A 15,537-nucleotide genomic window follows, 5' to 3' on the forward strand; every position below is an offset into this window, starting at 1 on the left:
GCGGCAGTTGACAGCTTTTGAACTTCCGCCCAAAGTCTGCAATGTTATTTTGGCAGCCAGGTGTCTATCCACCAGAACGGTATTCGCCTGTTGATGGAACAAATTTGTGGGATGGTGCACAAAGAAGTCTGTTGATCTCCTCTGTGCCCCTCTATCTGGGGTTCTTCTGTTTGTTCTTTCTTTAACACAGCAGGGCTCTGTTCCGGGTACCCTCAGGGGTTACTTATCTGCCATTTCGGCTTTCCTCAGATTACCTGACCAACTACCTTGTTTAAATCTCCCATTGTTGGAAGATTTGTAAAGGGTCTTAACCATTTGTTTTCACCTTCTCTGTTCATAATGCCCGAATGGGATTTTAACTTAGTTCTTACTTGTCTGATGTGTGCTCCTTTTGAGCTATTTCACAACTGCCCACTTCCGCTTATGCCTTCCTTCTAGCCATCACTTCTGCCTGCAGAATGAGTGAGCTGCAGGCTCTTTCCTTGAAGCCACCTTTCATTTCCATCCATTCTAATAAGGTGGGTCTTCGTACTAGGGCTTCCTTCCTATCCAGCACCTTGCCCAGTTTCCAGCATTGGCGTTCTATCTTGATTGTACGAAAGAGTTCTGGATGGATAATCAATTCTGTGTGGGTTATGTGGGTGCAAAGAAAGGTCGGGCAGTGCAGAACAGGACCATCTCCAGATGGGTCGTACTCTGCATTAAAATGTGTTACGCATTGGCAGCTACACCAGAGCTGTATGAAGCTGGCACTTAAATGAAGTACACCGTGCAGAGAATCCAGTGGATCCCCAATTGGTTGTCAGAGGCAAAAGTAGATAACGCTAATGCTCTATTGTGGGCAAGCAGTTCAGGCTTATCAGAGGGCAGTACTAAGCATTTGTTGTTCAGAGGCAATAAATAAGACACACACTCAAAGAATAAATCCGAGACAATTTAGAAAAATAACACTTTTTTTATATATATTTCAAACCCAAGATCTTTGTTCTAAGTACGTTTTTTTAATTATTTTTTTTAGCATAAATAGTTTTTAGTTGGGAATATCGACACTTAGTGCAGTTTCAGAGTTCTTCAATGGTTTCTTATGGAAGAAAAACATTCAGCAAACAAGCACATATTGATGACTCACAGGACCAATCTTGTAGGCTTAAGGTGAGTACTGGGCAAGGGTCAGGACCCCACAATAATGTCACTCTGGGCAGCACTGTGGCAGATGGGTGCAGAGGTACTGTACTGGGTGCCCAGTGTATTCCAATGGGGATTGATCTCAGTGGATTTAGGCTGCAGGTACGGGCTTGGGATCCACTCAGGTAGGTCGTATGTGGGGTGCTCCGAGATGTAGGTGCACCTTTGGTCCTCTTCACCAGGGGCAACGGATGCAGGGTTTTCCTTTGGCTTTGGGTTACCTTGTCCAGGAGCTCTTGTGGTTGGGGGGGTCCTGTGGTCTGAGGCTGCAGGTGTCGTTGGGGAGTCCAAGAGGGACCGCAGTAGATTTGAGCTCAGGAGAGTTGGTGGACTTCATTGACATCAGGGGTCCACTTCAACTCAGGCAGGCAGCGACAGGTTCAGTCGCTTTTTAGGTGTCAGGTTTCTCGCACCACAGATGGTACGGGAGAGAGGGCCTGCGTGCAGAGGCTGTAGGTGACTTCAAGGAGTCCAGGAGGGGTGAAAATGCATTGAGCTTGGACTATATACAGCTGAGGGACCTTGAGGTGTCAGGTCTTTACAGTTCTGAAGGCTGGAGAGCCCTTTTTGTAGAGTCTGTTGGAGAGCAGGTCCGCTGCTTACGGGAGACTTGTGTGTTTTTAAAATGCAGGCAGTCCTCCCGGGTTTCTGGAGATTCAGCTGCAGGAGAAGGTGTCTTTTGATGCAGAGTTTGTCGAAGAGTGCAGAGAGGCTGGCAGGGTTGGTATCAGGTCAACTCCTGCTTTTTCGCCTCTTCTGCAGGTGTCTATTCTTTTTCCTTTTCTTCTTTGGTTGTCAGGTTCTGAGTTCTGGGGTTCAGGCATGCCACCTAAATACTCAATTTTAGGGGTGTTACAATGGGGGTGCCAGGTGGCAGCCAATAGGTTTCCCATTTTTAGCTAAACCCTTTCTATGACCACTTCTGTTGGGAAGTGGGCATAACCCCAAACCTAGTGACCTCCTTCCTTCCAAACCAAGATGCAGGAATTTACAAAGTGGTGTCCACTTCAGCTTGTCCACCTTAGGGGTGGGATTCACATTAAGTGTGCACACTTCCTAATCTGCCTGGAAGTGGTTTCAAAACTCCCGCCCAGTGCAGGCTTTTGTCTCTGGACCCCGAGAGCACTGGCTGTCACCTTGGAGGGGGTCAGAAAAGTCGCTAAGGTGGCTGAACTAGCCAGTCAGTTAACACACTAGTAGTTCCTAGGTTTTCAGCCGGCACCTCTAAGGTGCCTTCTGGGTGCATTTATTGGTAAATCCAAGACTGACATCCGTGTGGGTTCACCAATACGGGATGTTGGATACCAAACATCCTATCTTCAGTGAAGCCATCGTGCAGCTGGGGAACCCGTAGTGACCAGTGTTTAGCACATCTATTTGAAATGGCTTCCCTGTTCAGTTACAATGTCTGAGAATCAACAAAGACATAGCGACATAGCTGCTTGTGCAGATATGCCCTCACATATAATATAATGCACCCTACCTTAGGGCTGTAAGGTCTGCTAAAGGTGTGACTTACATATATTAAATGGAGTGTTAGGGGACATGACAGACAGGCTGTGTGTCATGTTGTGTTTTTTAGTGTTGGGAACAGGTTGTCACGCAGCTTGCAATGGCAGTCTGCATAAGGTTGGTGCTCGGTCCCTCAGAGTGACACAAGTTGTACTGCAGTTCTGAAGGGCCTTCTTTAGTGCCTATGCCACCCTAGGTACCAGGGGTACCATTTATTAGGGAGTTTTACGGGGCTGAAGGGCCTGGTCACTTAGGGATCAAGTGATCAGGTTTCTTGTTTCAGGGAAGGAAGTCTGGAACTGGGGGCCTGTGTAGGAAAGTACCCTCTCTTTGGCATGGTTAACCCCACTTTTGCCTGCTATCATTATGCTTAGACTGTTTTCACTGGGATCCTGCTAAACAGGACACCAGTGATTGTGCTCTCTCCCTCTAAATTTGGTTGCCTAGAACTTTGTACACCCCATAATTGGCATACTGTTGCCCCCTTATAAGACTCTAGTATTTGGTACTTAGTTACCCAGGGCATTGGGGCACCAGGGGTTCCCCATGGGCTGCAGCATGTATTGTGCCGCCCATGGGAGCCTATGCAAAATGTGTCCGCAGGCCTGCTCTTGCAGCCTGCGTGAAAAGGTGCATGCACTCCTCTTGTCACATGTCACTGCAACAGGTCACTGTAAGTCACCACTATGGTAGGCCCTCCTAGCCCAGATGGCAGGGTACAGGTCCCTGTGTGTGAGGATAGCCCTGCATTAGCAGAGGTGCCCCTACGAATTCTAGTTCCTTTGCACTGGACTTCGTAAGTGCGGGGAAGCCATTTTACCTGTGTACTGGACACAGGTCACTTACTACCTCTGTCCAGGTACGCAATGGTAATTCCGAACCTGGACATGTTTGGTATCAAACATGTCGGAATCATACCCCAATACTTATGCCAGTATTGATTGTATGATTCCATGGACTCTGGGGGCGCCTTAAAGGACCACTAGTATTGCTCCTGCCAGTCTTCTGGGGGGTTTCTGGCCAGCCCACGCACTACCTCCACTCAGACAGGTTTCTGCCCTCTAAGGTGCCCTCTGAGTGCATGTATTAATAAATCCATCACAGGATTCAATGACGGTTTATTAATACGAGATGGTTGATACCAGACATCCTTAGTTTCAGTGACGCCATCATGTAGCTGGGAAACACGTAATGACCAGTGTCCAGCACATGCACTCAAAATGGCTTCCCTGTTGACTTACTATGTCTAAGCATTGGCACAGACATAGTAGGAGCATACCTGCTCGTACACATATGTCCTCACATATGATATAATCCACCCTGCTTTAGATTTGTAGGCATTCTGTAGGTGAATTGGTAGGCGACCTGGCACACTGGGAAGCTTGACAGGTTCTGTTTTCAATTTTGTCTGCACCAAAACACTCATCCCGCGATGACAGCACAGTGTGTGTTTGGTGCAAGGTCTCTGGGGGAGGCACAATTCATGCTGCAGCCCTTAGGGACATTCTTTAGTACCCCAAGCCCTAGGTGACAGGAGTGACATTTTTCTAGGGCCTTACAGTGAGTGATAAAGGTGGTGCCAATTGAGAGAAGCAACTGTACCATTTTAGGGGAAGAGATCTGACACTGGGGACCTGGTTAGCAAGAACCCAGTGGACATTCAGTCAAAATCACATCATATAACTGGCAAAAAGTGGGGCCTAACCATGCAGGAAATGGTGCTTTTCAGTCAATCAATCAAACATTTGTGGAGTGCAGCAAATTACCTCTGAGGGTCTCGAGGCCCTGGAGTTGTTTGCTGCAGAGTGGAGGAATGATCATTCGAACATCCAGGTCTTTAGTTCTCTTCTGACTCGCTGGAGTGACAGTGTGGTCCTTGGGTACAGGGGGAGGTAGATGCAGGCCTTGGCTGCTAGGATCGAGAAGGAATATCCTTCACTGCTGGCTTGATGGATCCGTGAAGTGTCTGCGAGAGAGGAATCAGATTGTAGGTATCTGGTCGTTTGGTGAAAGGTCAGGTGCTTTTTGATCTGTGCTGGTCCTTCTTTGTGCAGTGGCTTGTAGGCTTGGGTCAGCATCTCAAACTGGCATCTCTTCTGAATTGGGAGCCAGGGTATTTTTTTGAGATGGGGTGTGATATGGGTCCTTCTGAGAAGGTTGAGTATGAGTCTTGTGTCTGGAGTCTCTTCAGGAGGCATGCTGTGATTTCCTATGTAGAGCGTGTTTCCATATTCCAGTTTGCTGGTTATGAGGGCCTGCGTGACAGTCCTTCTGGTGTCTGCTGGGAGCCACCTAAAGATCTTGTCGAGCATGCAAACGGTGTGGAATCAGAGGGATGAGACTGTGTTGACTTGTTTCTTCTTGCTATCCAGGATGATGCCAAGGTTGCGGGTGTGGTCTGTTGAGGTGGAGTGTGTGCTGAACTCTGCGGGCTACCATGTATCAGTCCATGGAGAGGTTCTGTTCCCAAATATGAGGAATTCTGTTTTATCAGTGTTGAGTTTGAGAAAGTTGTCCTTTATCCACTGAGCTATGTTCATCATGCATCTGTGGAAGTTAGTTTTTGTGGTGGGAGGATCTTCAGACAGTGAGAGGATGAGCTGTGCGTCGTTGGCGTAGGATATGATGTTGAGTCCGTGTGATCTGATGGTGACGGCTGATGGGGGGTCATATGGGTGTTGAAGAAGATTGGGCTCAGGGACGATCCTTGGGGACTCCACAGATGATCTTCTTGGGCTCTGAGGTGAACAGTGGAAGAATGATCTTTTGGGTTCTGCCGGTGAAGTACGAAGAAATCCATTTGAGGGTGTTCCATGAATCTCATTGTGGTGGAGTCTGTTGATCAGGATGTGGTGGGAGACTGTGTCAGACGTGGCTAATATGTCTAGGAGGATTAGGGCTGCTGTTTCCCCGCAATCCAGGAGGGCTCTGATGTCAACTGTGACTGCAATCAGGGCTATCTCAGTGCTGTGGTTAGTTCAAAATCCAGATTGGGAGGGGTTCAGGAGGTTGTGGTCTTTTAGGAGTTGGGTGAGATGCTGGTTGATTGCTTTCTCAAAGACCTTTGCTGGAGAAGGGAGCAGAGAGATGGGCTGGTGGTACTTTAGTTTGGCTGGGTCGGCAGATGTTTTTTTCAGGAGGGACCTCACTTCAGCATGCTTCCAGACCTCCGGGAAGGAGGCCAAGGTGATGGAGTTATTCAGGACCTTCCTGAGATAGTCACAGATTGTCTTGCTTCCGAGGTTGAAGAAGTGGTAGTGGCAAGGGTCCGTTTGTGCTTCAGAGTGTTCGGAGTTCAATCCTTGCCAAAAAGGGTGCTTTCCTACAAGAGATAAAGCTGTGACCACTGCGTTAGCATGCAGAATTGTTCCAGTCCTTGACATCGGTCAGGCGGCAACATGGGCATCTCTTCACACGTTTACCAAACACTACGGCCTGAACAGACATGTCGTAGGGACGGGCACTTTTTGTCCTTCAGGGCTTTCTAGTATGATCTTAGTTCGCAGATCCACCTCTGGGCATGGTATTGCTTGGGTATCTATTCCAAGGTAAAGAATCTGTAACTGGATGTCTTTATCAGATGGACAAGTTACTTAACTTTGGCAATGCCGTATCCGATAGAGACATATCTAGTTGCAGATTCCTTATCGACCCACCCATCCTCTCTGGTCTGCAAACTGATTTCTAGGAAAGGGATTTAGTGGTTGGTGTTCTTCATGGCTCTACTGTTCTGACATTGAAAGCTGAGAAAAGAAACTGACGTCAGTGCACCAGGATGTTGCCTATATAGGACCCGCAACCTCATTTCCGTCACAGCCAACACCGACGACTGATGTGGAACCGATCGATGCCAGCTAGAGGCAAGCAGGGGTACTGCTCGAGAAAAGTCTCTACCAGATAAGGCGTTATTGAAGGTAAGTAACTTGTCCAGCGGAAATATCCAGAGTTGCCCATTCACTTTTCAGAGGACTGCATACAAGCTACTTTTCTGGAGTGGTGAGAAAAAAGGCATGAGGTTAATACAGCAAGTCGTCTTACCCACGAAATTCATGTCTTACTTTAGGAATGAGATGTATTGTGTTCACTCTACATTAATTTGGCAGGATGCTCCAGTATTTGAGTGCATGAGTATGTGTTTAGTAAGATTTGTGTTTTTTTCACCTAAAATGTAAGGTGTGAAATGTCCAAACACATCTAGGTCATTGGTCACATGGACCTGTTAGTGATGGGGTATGTCCAGGAAAAGCAAGTTTTCCACAAAAGGGTAAAGATTATAGAAAACTCTTAGGGTTGAATGAAGTAGTGTAGTAGAAAGAACCCTATTGTATTTTCAACAGCAGCTTTGTCTCCTCCCAAGTAGTGCATTTTTAGCCTTATAACATGTTAACATCGTTTCAGAATTCCAAATGTTGAAACAAATTAGTTATTTGTCAGTTATAAGTGGTATTTCTGTCTTTCAGGCGGTGCCTCACTTTGTTGCGTAGTTGCATCAGTAAATGTCATGCCCACTTCACAGAGGGGCCCATCCAGCAACTCTTTGATGTACAATATTGTGAAACTGGCTTCACAGCTTTCTTCAGAGAACAGCACAGTTCAGCAAATGGCTTTTACTCTTCTTTCTAACCTGGTGGTGACACATGATTGTAAAGGTGTAATGCAAAAGGTAATTTATTTTGTCTTTTGTTTAAATTTGTTGAGTTTTTCATGACATAGTATGTAATGGACTGGTTTGTAATTAGGTGTAGAAATAAAGTGGAAAAAGGCAAAAATCAACTTCCTATGCCACAACTAAAGATTTTTTACATGGTGATACATTAACACATCTTTAGAAGTGTCAGGGGATATGATAAACTACAGTCTCTTAACCTACTTAGACAAAGCTTAATTATGCGGCTGTCTGGGTGAGTGTGGCAGAGGATTTTGAATAAAGTTGTGTGAATGACCAGAAATGTAATGTCAGATTCTCATTTGGACTGGAGTCTGTGGTAAATGCTTTCCCACTGGTTACTTTTGAAAAGTTTATGGTATCCTTCTTTAGCACAATCCCAGGAAGCACATGAGGGAGTGCTACTTTAAATTACCATTGCCCTGGTATAGACGTCAGGCAATAGTATCACAGAGCACCTCAAAAACCCTACTCTTCACCTCTGCGGAATGAGAGCTGTGTGAGCCTTTTGTCTACATTTGTGTTCCTCTTTTTTTTCAGTCTTTGAAGTTGGTTGCCAATCCAGCAGAAAACATGAATTTTCCGCTGGATTCACATCTGCCTTTCTGCAAATTGGAAAAGCAAATTCACCTAAATCTAGTTGCATGCCTCATATAAAGCATTTTCAGTTCAAGGATTTTCTGTTTGGTTTTATCTTGGCCCTCTGGCTGTTCACATAGTTGTGTAGTATGGGGAAGGATAAGGTTGCATACCTTATATTTGTTAATTTATTTTCAGCACATTTCCCTATACTGTGGTAGGTATTGTGCGCTCCTTGAAGTGCAAATTCATGTTTTGTGAGTTTCAAAATTGAATTTGCACTCATACGTGAAGCCACTTTAATTTGTAAGGTATATTTAAATGCAAAAATGTCTTTATGAATCTGATCATTAGGATTAAAGGGAAAGGAGCGCTCCTCTTGTGCCGTCTTGGGGTCAAAGAAGGACAGAAGCCTTCACAATATCTTAAATTGGAAAAGGCAAGTTCAGTAAGCTCATTTTGACACAGACACACAAAACCTTATAGTTTTGGGACAGTCTAGTTGCCTTGGGCCCTTACTTTGGACACCATTTAAAATGGCATTTCCATCAGAATTGGTGGGGAAGGGGATGATATACCTCGTCATTTTGATTATGACAATGTTTCCATGAAGTTATAAGAGGCCAGTGTGTTTGATTTTTCCCCTGATTGAGGGTTGGATTTGTCATTTGGCTCTCAAACAGAACGGAGTGCTTAATTTACAGTGGTACTTTGATGAGCAGCAGAGGTCTTGAACCAACAACTACTCTCAGTTTAGGCTAAGACCAATTTTCATACAGTGATCTTACAACCTGGGCCAGCCTCCTGAGACCTTAATTATGTTCAGTGAAGCCCTACCTGACACCTTAGTGGGCACCTGGTCAAAGTACTGTTCTGCCCACTGATAAATAGGCTGGTGACCAGGCATCACAGACTGACACCTTGCAACCTTAATTTCCTCACTAGGGGCCTGATTTAGATCTTGGCAGACGGGTTACTCTGTAACAACGGCGACGAGTATCCTGACTACCGAAATATAAATCCTGTTGTATCCTATGGGATTTATATTTCGATGGATGGGATATCTGTCACCGTTGTGATGGAGTACCCTGTCTGCCAAAAGCTAAATCAGGCCGTAAGTATCCCACACCAGAGAGTCTGGTTGTCAGCCTTTAACCACCAAGGTGAATCGCAGTTCATTCACTATGACTCCCCCAGATATGGAGTGTAAGAGAATTGAAACATTTGGAAAGCTGATGTTTTCTTAGGGTAGCCTAGTACTGAGATCGGTCAATGTATTTTGTTTGGTGGGCTGATAGAGTCACAGCCATCAAAATCTTGCTGCCGATTCCAGAAGGCCTTAGGGTCTTACTGGCTCAAACCATTCAGGATGGTCAAGATGCAGCCAAATATGTAATAGTGCTGCCCTTCATACTCCTGATTGTCTGGGAAGGGTGACTGGCACCAATCTGGTTCCTCCACCTCCATGCATGGATATGCTAAACAAGATTATTTGGAGACCTACAGCCCTTTCTTATGGATATGCCATTGGGTGTTGTACACCTGTTGTGTGAGAGAGCCAGTTCTGCCTTGGAACATTTTAAGGAAATTAGTGCTAGCCTACACTCTCTGGGTGTTTTAACACCTGCCAAACATATACCTCACAAGTTTAGTAAATTTCAATGCTTCTTTAAGGGACTGCCTTCAGTTAAGCCTAAGTCCAGCTTCCACTCAATGAAGCCCTCATTGACACCTTAATGGGCATCTTGTCAAAGCACTGTTATTGCCCACTGGTGAATCAGCAGGCGGTGCCTGGATAACCTGATTTCCTCACAAAGCATTATACTCCAGAGAGTCTAGTAGTTTGGGTTTTAATCAGAAAGGTGAACCACAGTTCATTCCCTACCTCTTCCCCAGACAGGGAGTCTAAGCGAACTGAAACATTTGCAGAACTGATGTTTTATTAGGCCCTCCCGGCTTTGATATCGCTCAATGCAGTTTGCTGGGCTAATATACTTAAGGCCATCAAAGTTATGCCAGTGGTCTCAGGAGACCTTAAAGCCTGACTGGCTCAAACCATTCAGTATGGTCAAGATGTGGCCAAATATGTGATGGTGCTGCCCCTGATACTACTGATTGTTGGGAAGTACGATTGACACCAGTATGTTGCTTTGCACCATGCACTGGTGCTCTTGACAGGATTCTTGGGAGACCTACAGGCATCTCTTTTATAGATATGCCTTTCCAAGGGTCACACATTTTCTGTGAGAAAAGTGATTCTGCCTTGGAACGTTCCCTGCTGAACAAATCCCTCACCAGTTTAGGAAATTCTGAGGCTACTATTGGGGGGGGGGGAGAAAGGGGAGGGGGGGGCTGGGATATAGTCAATACCAGTCTTCTCAGCATCTGCTGCAGTCACTGCCTTCATTTCAAGACCGGGGATGGGGATCTAGTAGACATCTGCCAGTCACCAATGGCACTAGTCTTCCCTGTCCCTTGCAGCAACAACAACCAGGCTTCTTTAACATGCCGTTAGTAGTGCTCAATCACCCTGTGGGAGTCAGGAGCCAACATTTTCTCTCACTGTGGTGTTCCATTACAACAGACAGATAGGTCCACCAAATTGTTCAGCGTGGGGATGCCCTACCTTTTTTTTTATGCTCCGTTGAACCCCTCTCCCCATCACAGTGGCTTACAGAGAAGCACCTATATATTCTAATGCAGTATACGTGAGTTTTACTCTCCAAAGGAGCCATCAAAAGCGTTCTGGAATCTGAAATAATAGGGAGGGGTGTTGTTACACTGACTGTTTCCTTGTGGTGAAAAGGATGGTGGCCTTCAGCCTACCTTAGTTTTTCACCCTCTGAATACCTGACTGCTGAAGGACAAATTCAAAATGCTCACACTGGCCAAGATTCTGTCTGCTCTCGACCCGGTGACTGAATGGTGTCCTTGGACAAGTTCAAAGTAGGACAGGAGCATTTCAGTTTGCCGTGCTCACCTCTGGCCTCTATGGAGCTGTCGGGTGTTCACAAAAGTGATGGCATTGGTCCCCACCGTCTTCAGCATTTGGGGTTTCCTCTTCCTTGACAACTGGTGGTTGAATGCAGGTTCACTATAGTCTGTCATCAACAAACTCCAGGTGACGGCAAACCTCCTGACATCTTTGGAATTCTCAATCAACGAGCTGAAGTCTCACATGACTACTTCCCCGAGGTTTCCTTTCATAGGTGCTGTTCCGGATACAGTGCGGTTCAGAGCCTACATTCCGTTGCATCGGGTGCATGATATTTGGGCTATGATCTGTCCTTGATCTCAATGTGAGCAGCTCTGGGGCTTTCTGGTCTTTTAGCCTCCTACATCTTCCTTGTTGACTACACCAAGTGGCATATGCATGCTCTGCAATGGATCTGAAGTTTTAGTATGCCCAGCACCAAGGAAACCTTTCTGATGACATTCGGATTTTGAGGGAAACTGTGCACTGTCTGTAATGGCAGCTACTCTGCTGCAGTTGAACCAACAGCAGGGGTCTCTTCCTCCCCCCCGCCCAGAGCTGACAGTGGTGATATTGTGTTGGGAGGTCATCTACTGGCTCCAGATTGGGCCAGGAGAGGGTGGTTTCTAGAACTTTTGGGCATGAGTCTCTGACCGCTGACCAGGCTACCAATTCCAGAGGATTTTACCACAGCAGCAAGGCACAGCCCTTCACCCGAATTGGCACAATTGACACTTCCCTGCGTGGAGACTGAGTGACCGTATTTGACTGTGTTTGATCTGCCACCAGAAGGGTTGTGTATATCATCCTTATTGCCAGTCTCCCTTCAAAGAAGTCAATTTCTGTTGGGTGTTGGGACAAATTTGTGGCATAATGTGGAGTGTGCAGGACAGCCCTTTACAATCCAAACTGTCAGAGGTTTTTGTTTTTCTCCTTCACATAGCAAGGCCTTAATCTGGACACTATTAAAGGTACTTTTTGCATTTACTGAACCAACTGTTAAATCATCTGCTGTAAAGGGGTTTATTAAAGGTTTGACACATGTTCCCTCCCAAACAATTTTTGATGCCTAAGTGGGACCTTAACGTTATTTTGACAGTTCACATGTGTACACCTTTTGAGCCAAAGCACATCTGCTCATTGCATCTTCTGACCTTTAAAACTGTCTTCCACATTGTAATCACTTTTGCTCATCACATGAGTAAACTTCAGGTACTATTGGTGCAACTGCCCTACGCCACTGGTGCTGTGGACTCAAAAGACCTTCTTGACAAAAGTTGTGACTCCTTTCCATGTTGAGCAGTCCATCACTCTTAGTATTCTTTGCTCCATCTCACTCCTCAGAAGTGGAGGAGAAGCTCCATCTATTGGACCCAATAAGAACTTAAATTTTGCTATCAGATGAGCTCTATGTCCTGTTCTCCGGGACAAATAAACAGAAGGATATGCAGGAAAAGACTCTGTCAAGGTGGTAGGCCCATGCGTTAAGATCTGCTATGCACTGCTCAAAAAGCAGCCTTTGGAAGGACTGATAGCCCGTTCCACCCCGGCTGTCTTATCCAGGTGACTGGTTGACACCGGTTTGTTATAAGTCAATACGGACGCTCAATGAAGGACCACACGCAAATTATGAATACAATTTAGCTTTACTGGAATTTCAGGTAAATGTGTGCATTAAGCACATCAACAATAGTAGAATAAGAATAGCAATGAAAAGCATCTATTTATATATGAGTACACTACAAAGAGCATCTATGCATATATATAATCAAACAGTTTATTGACAGATACAAGCTTTGATTAACCGTATACCAAAATGCATCACACTACGATGTTCAGAAAGCAAAATATAAACGAGCTGAATACTTCAGATTATAAACACAGTGCAAGCATAATAATCAATCATAATAATAGAGCAGAGAAACAAAGGCCTTTCATCCCTGTGTGGAACTTAACTTAGTTCATGAAATGCTGGGAAGCCCTCTATCTCCCGCTTGGACCTCTCCCCCTCTCAAGCATCACAGTCTCTGAACAGCAAACAGGGAGGCAGCTCTGGGCCATGGCAGCTTTCACAACCCCATTTGCGAGCTTCAAATCCCTCACCCGCACTTCAGTGCTTAAATAACTCGAAGCTTGGATTCTAGCCCTTTCTGGCATTTTCTAGCTATGTTATCAGCACTTGTCTCTTGGCTGCTTTGCCCTTCCCCAGCCTTTGTTTTCATTCCATCTTCTCCCAGTACTCTTGTTCTCAAGGTTGAGACGGAGTCTCCTACACAAACAAGCTTGAAAATAACATTGTGAACTTTTCCACGTTGTTCGGGGGTTTCAGCAGGCATCACGCTCATCTACACTGCTCAAGCTAATTAACCCTTTGCGTCACAATGTCTTCCGCACCTTTCCCTATACTGATCACTGGCTCAACTGCTACCACTGCATTTTCAATGTAGTGCGTGCCCTTGACATCTGCCAGGCCTCGACGTGGGCATGGGAGCACATGCTCATAAAGACAATTGGAAGAGCATTTTGTCCAGACATGCCTTCTTTGATCTGTCTACTCAGAGCCCCTCCACCTTTGGGAAGTACTACTTTGGTATCAGTTCTGAAAATGAGGAATCTGCAGTTAGAAGTATGCATCATAAGAACAAGTTACTTAACTTTGGTAATGCTTTTCCTAGTGGATGTTCTATTGAATTGCCCATCCCCATATTGTGGAATGGCCTTCCAAGTTAGAGATCTGCACACTTGTGCCAACAATTCTTTTATGCTCTGCATCTGAATGCACAGAGTCAATGAAAAATCCGACATCAGCAAGCAGGGTGGGATTTATAATAGATTTCACTACATCATTTCCTGGACAGTACGAAGCTACCTTGTGGCTCACATGAGTATCACTGAGAAAAGCTTCTGGACCCAGTCTAGCACCTAGGAAATAGTCTAAAATGGAGGAATCTGCAGTTGTTGTATCCACCAGAAAGTGTGTTACTAAAGATTAGTAACTTGTTCTTCAAGTGCTGGATGCTTATTAGAACCAAGCTGCCTGGTTTGGGAGGGGAACATCTGTCAGTGTTGCAAAGTAACCCCTTTTTGGGTGGTCACACCCAGTTTTTCATTTTTTCGGGACTCAGTTGCTGGTAATCTTAAATTCTGATACTGGGACAATGCTATCCAGTGCCCCGTATATGCACTTTAACCCCTAAAACATGTTGGCATTGACTTAAAACCTGATTGCCACATTTTCCTTTGTTGTAAGGCTGTAGTTTATGGTGCATAAATAAACGCATGGCATGGAAAATTAAATACCTCTTGTGGCTTTCACTTTATTGGTTTAAAAAGCATGCCCCAGACCTACCCTGTGAAGTCTGACTGCTTCAGCATTAAATTAGTGCACCTTTTTTGACTGACTGGTAAAGACTTGTCTTTTAAATCTTAGTAAATCAATCTTATGCAGGCTTTCAACCCACAAGCTGCACAGTATTTAGATGTGCAACATTTAGAGAATTAATATCACCATGCCCATTCAGTGATAAAGCCCCAAAAGCTATTTTGAATGCGACAGGCCTAGCTGCACGATGTAGAAAAACAGAGTGCAGATTAAAATAGTAATACTGCTATGTCTGTAAGGGGGCCTGCTAGAAAAATAACCAAACCACTATTTTTAGTAATCATTAGAAATCCAATTGATTAATGAAGTCAGGTTCTGAGAAAATATTAAAGGAAAGTTACTTTTAGGATATTACCTTTTCCCTCCCTGATCTTTCAAAGAGTTAATTAGCATTAGCATCTGACAGCTGGACAAGCCTGTACTTGGCGTGAGTGAGATGTGAACTGAATCGAGCTTTGCAATGTGTCAGTTTGATTGACAGGCCGACCCGTGTGGGCTAAGAGGACTCCTGAACTCAGAATGTTCAAGGTAGGAGCTGTGGGCATCCTATTTGCACAGATGTTTCAAATCATACCTGATTAGTCTGTTTGAGGCACATGCAAAACATTTGCACCCTCGAAAGGTGTCAAATAGGAACAAAGCAAAATTATTGGGTAACCCCTATTTGGTCACTGAAGGTCCTTCCTTTTGTCCTTTCAGGCTTCTGTCTCTTGCTTTGTTGTTTTTAAACTGGATTTGTGTGGGGGTATGGGGGTATGCTTGTGATTTCCATAGTACCCTCCAGTGTACATCCTAAGCCGGCAGAGCCCAATTTTAGTGTGGCTGAAGACTTCGGCCATCTTGGCATTGCCATGGCACATGTCATTTTGGGCCTGTTTGCAGTAAGGCAAACAGGAACTACTGAAAAAGTAGGTAAGCCAGAGCCTGGGAGCATTTACTCTACTGGTCAGAGAGGGAGTAGGAGTGTCTTAGAATATCTCCCACCCAGGAACTGATGAATCCTCCCAAGCTGGACTCTCACCTAGCCTTCTTCAGAACACTTTCTGGACGTGTGTAAGATCAGAAGAGGAATGGACCTGCTCCCTCTTGTGCCCGGGACAAAGAAGTGGACTCAAAGGATCAGTTGGCTGACTTCCTGTGTGACTGCTAGGGCACAAAAGCTGCAAGAAGCCTTGTCCTGGAAATGTCCAGCTGACCAATAGCAACTCGACCTGGACTAGACTTAACTGTTGGGCTCTG

The 15,537-nt window shown here is 45.3% G+C and overlaps 1 protein-coding gene across 2 annotated transcripts in view; it reads left to right on the forward strand.

Moving 5' to 3' along the window:
• The window catches only part of RTTN (rotatin), a 978,768-nt gene that overhangs the window by 829,247 nt on the left and 133,984 nt on the right, over window positions 1-15,537 (forward strand). For both annotated transcript variants that reach the window (XM_069219896.1, XM_069219897.1), the window contains exon 45: window positions 7,158-7,360. In XM_069219896.1, the coding sequence (XP_069075997.1) occupies window positions 7,158-7,360 (203 nt within the window). The remainder of the gene's footprint in view (window positions 1-7,157; window positions 7,361-15,537) is intronic.

Source organism: Pleurodeles waltl, chromosome 2_2 (genome assembly GCF_031143425.1).
Source record: "Pleurodeles waltl isolate 20211129_DDA chromosome 2_2, aPleWal1.hap1.20221129, whole genome shotgun sequence".
NCBI lineage: Eukaryota > Metazoa > Chordata > Amphibia > Caudata > Salamandridae > Pleurodeles > Pleurodeles waltl.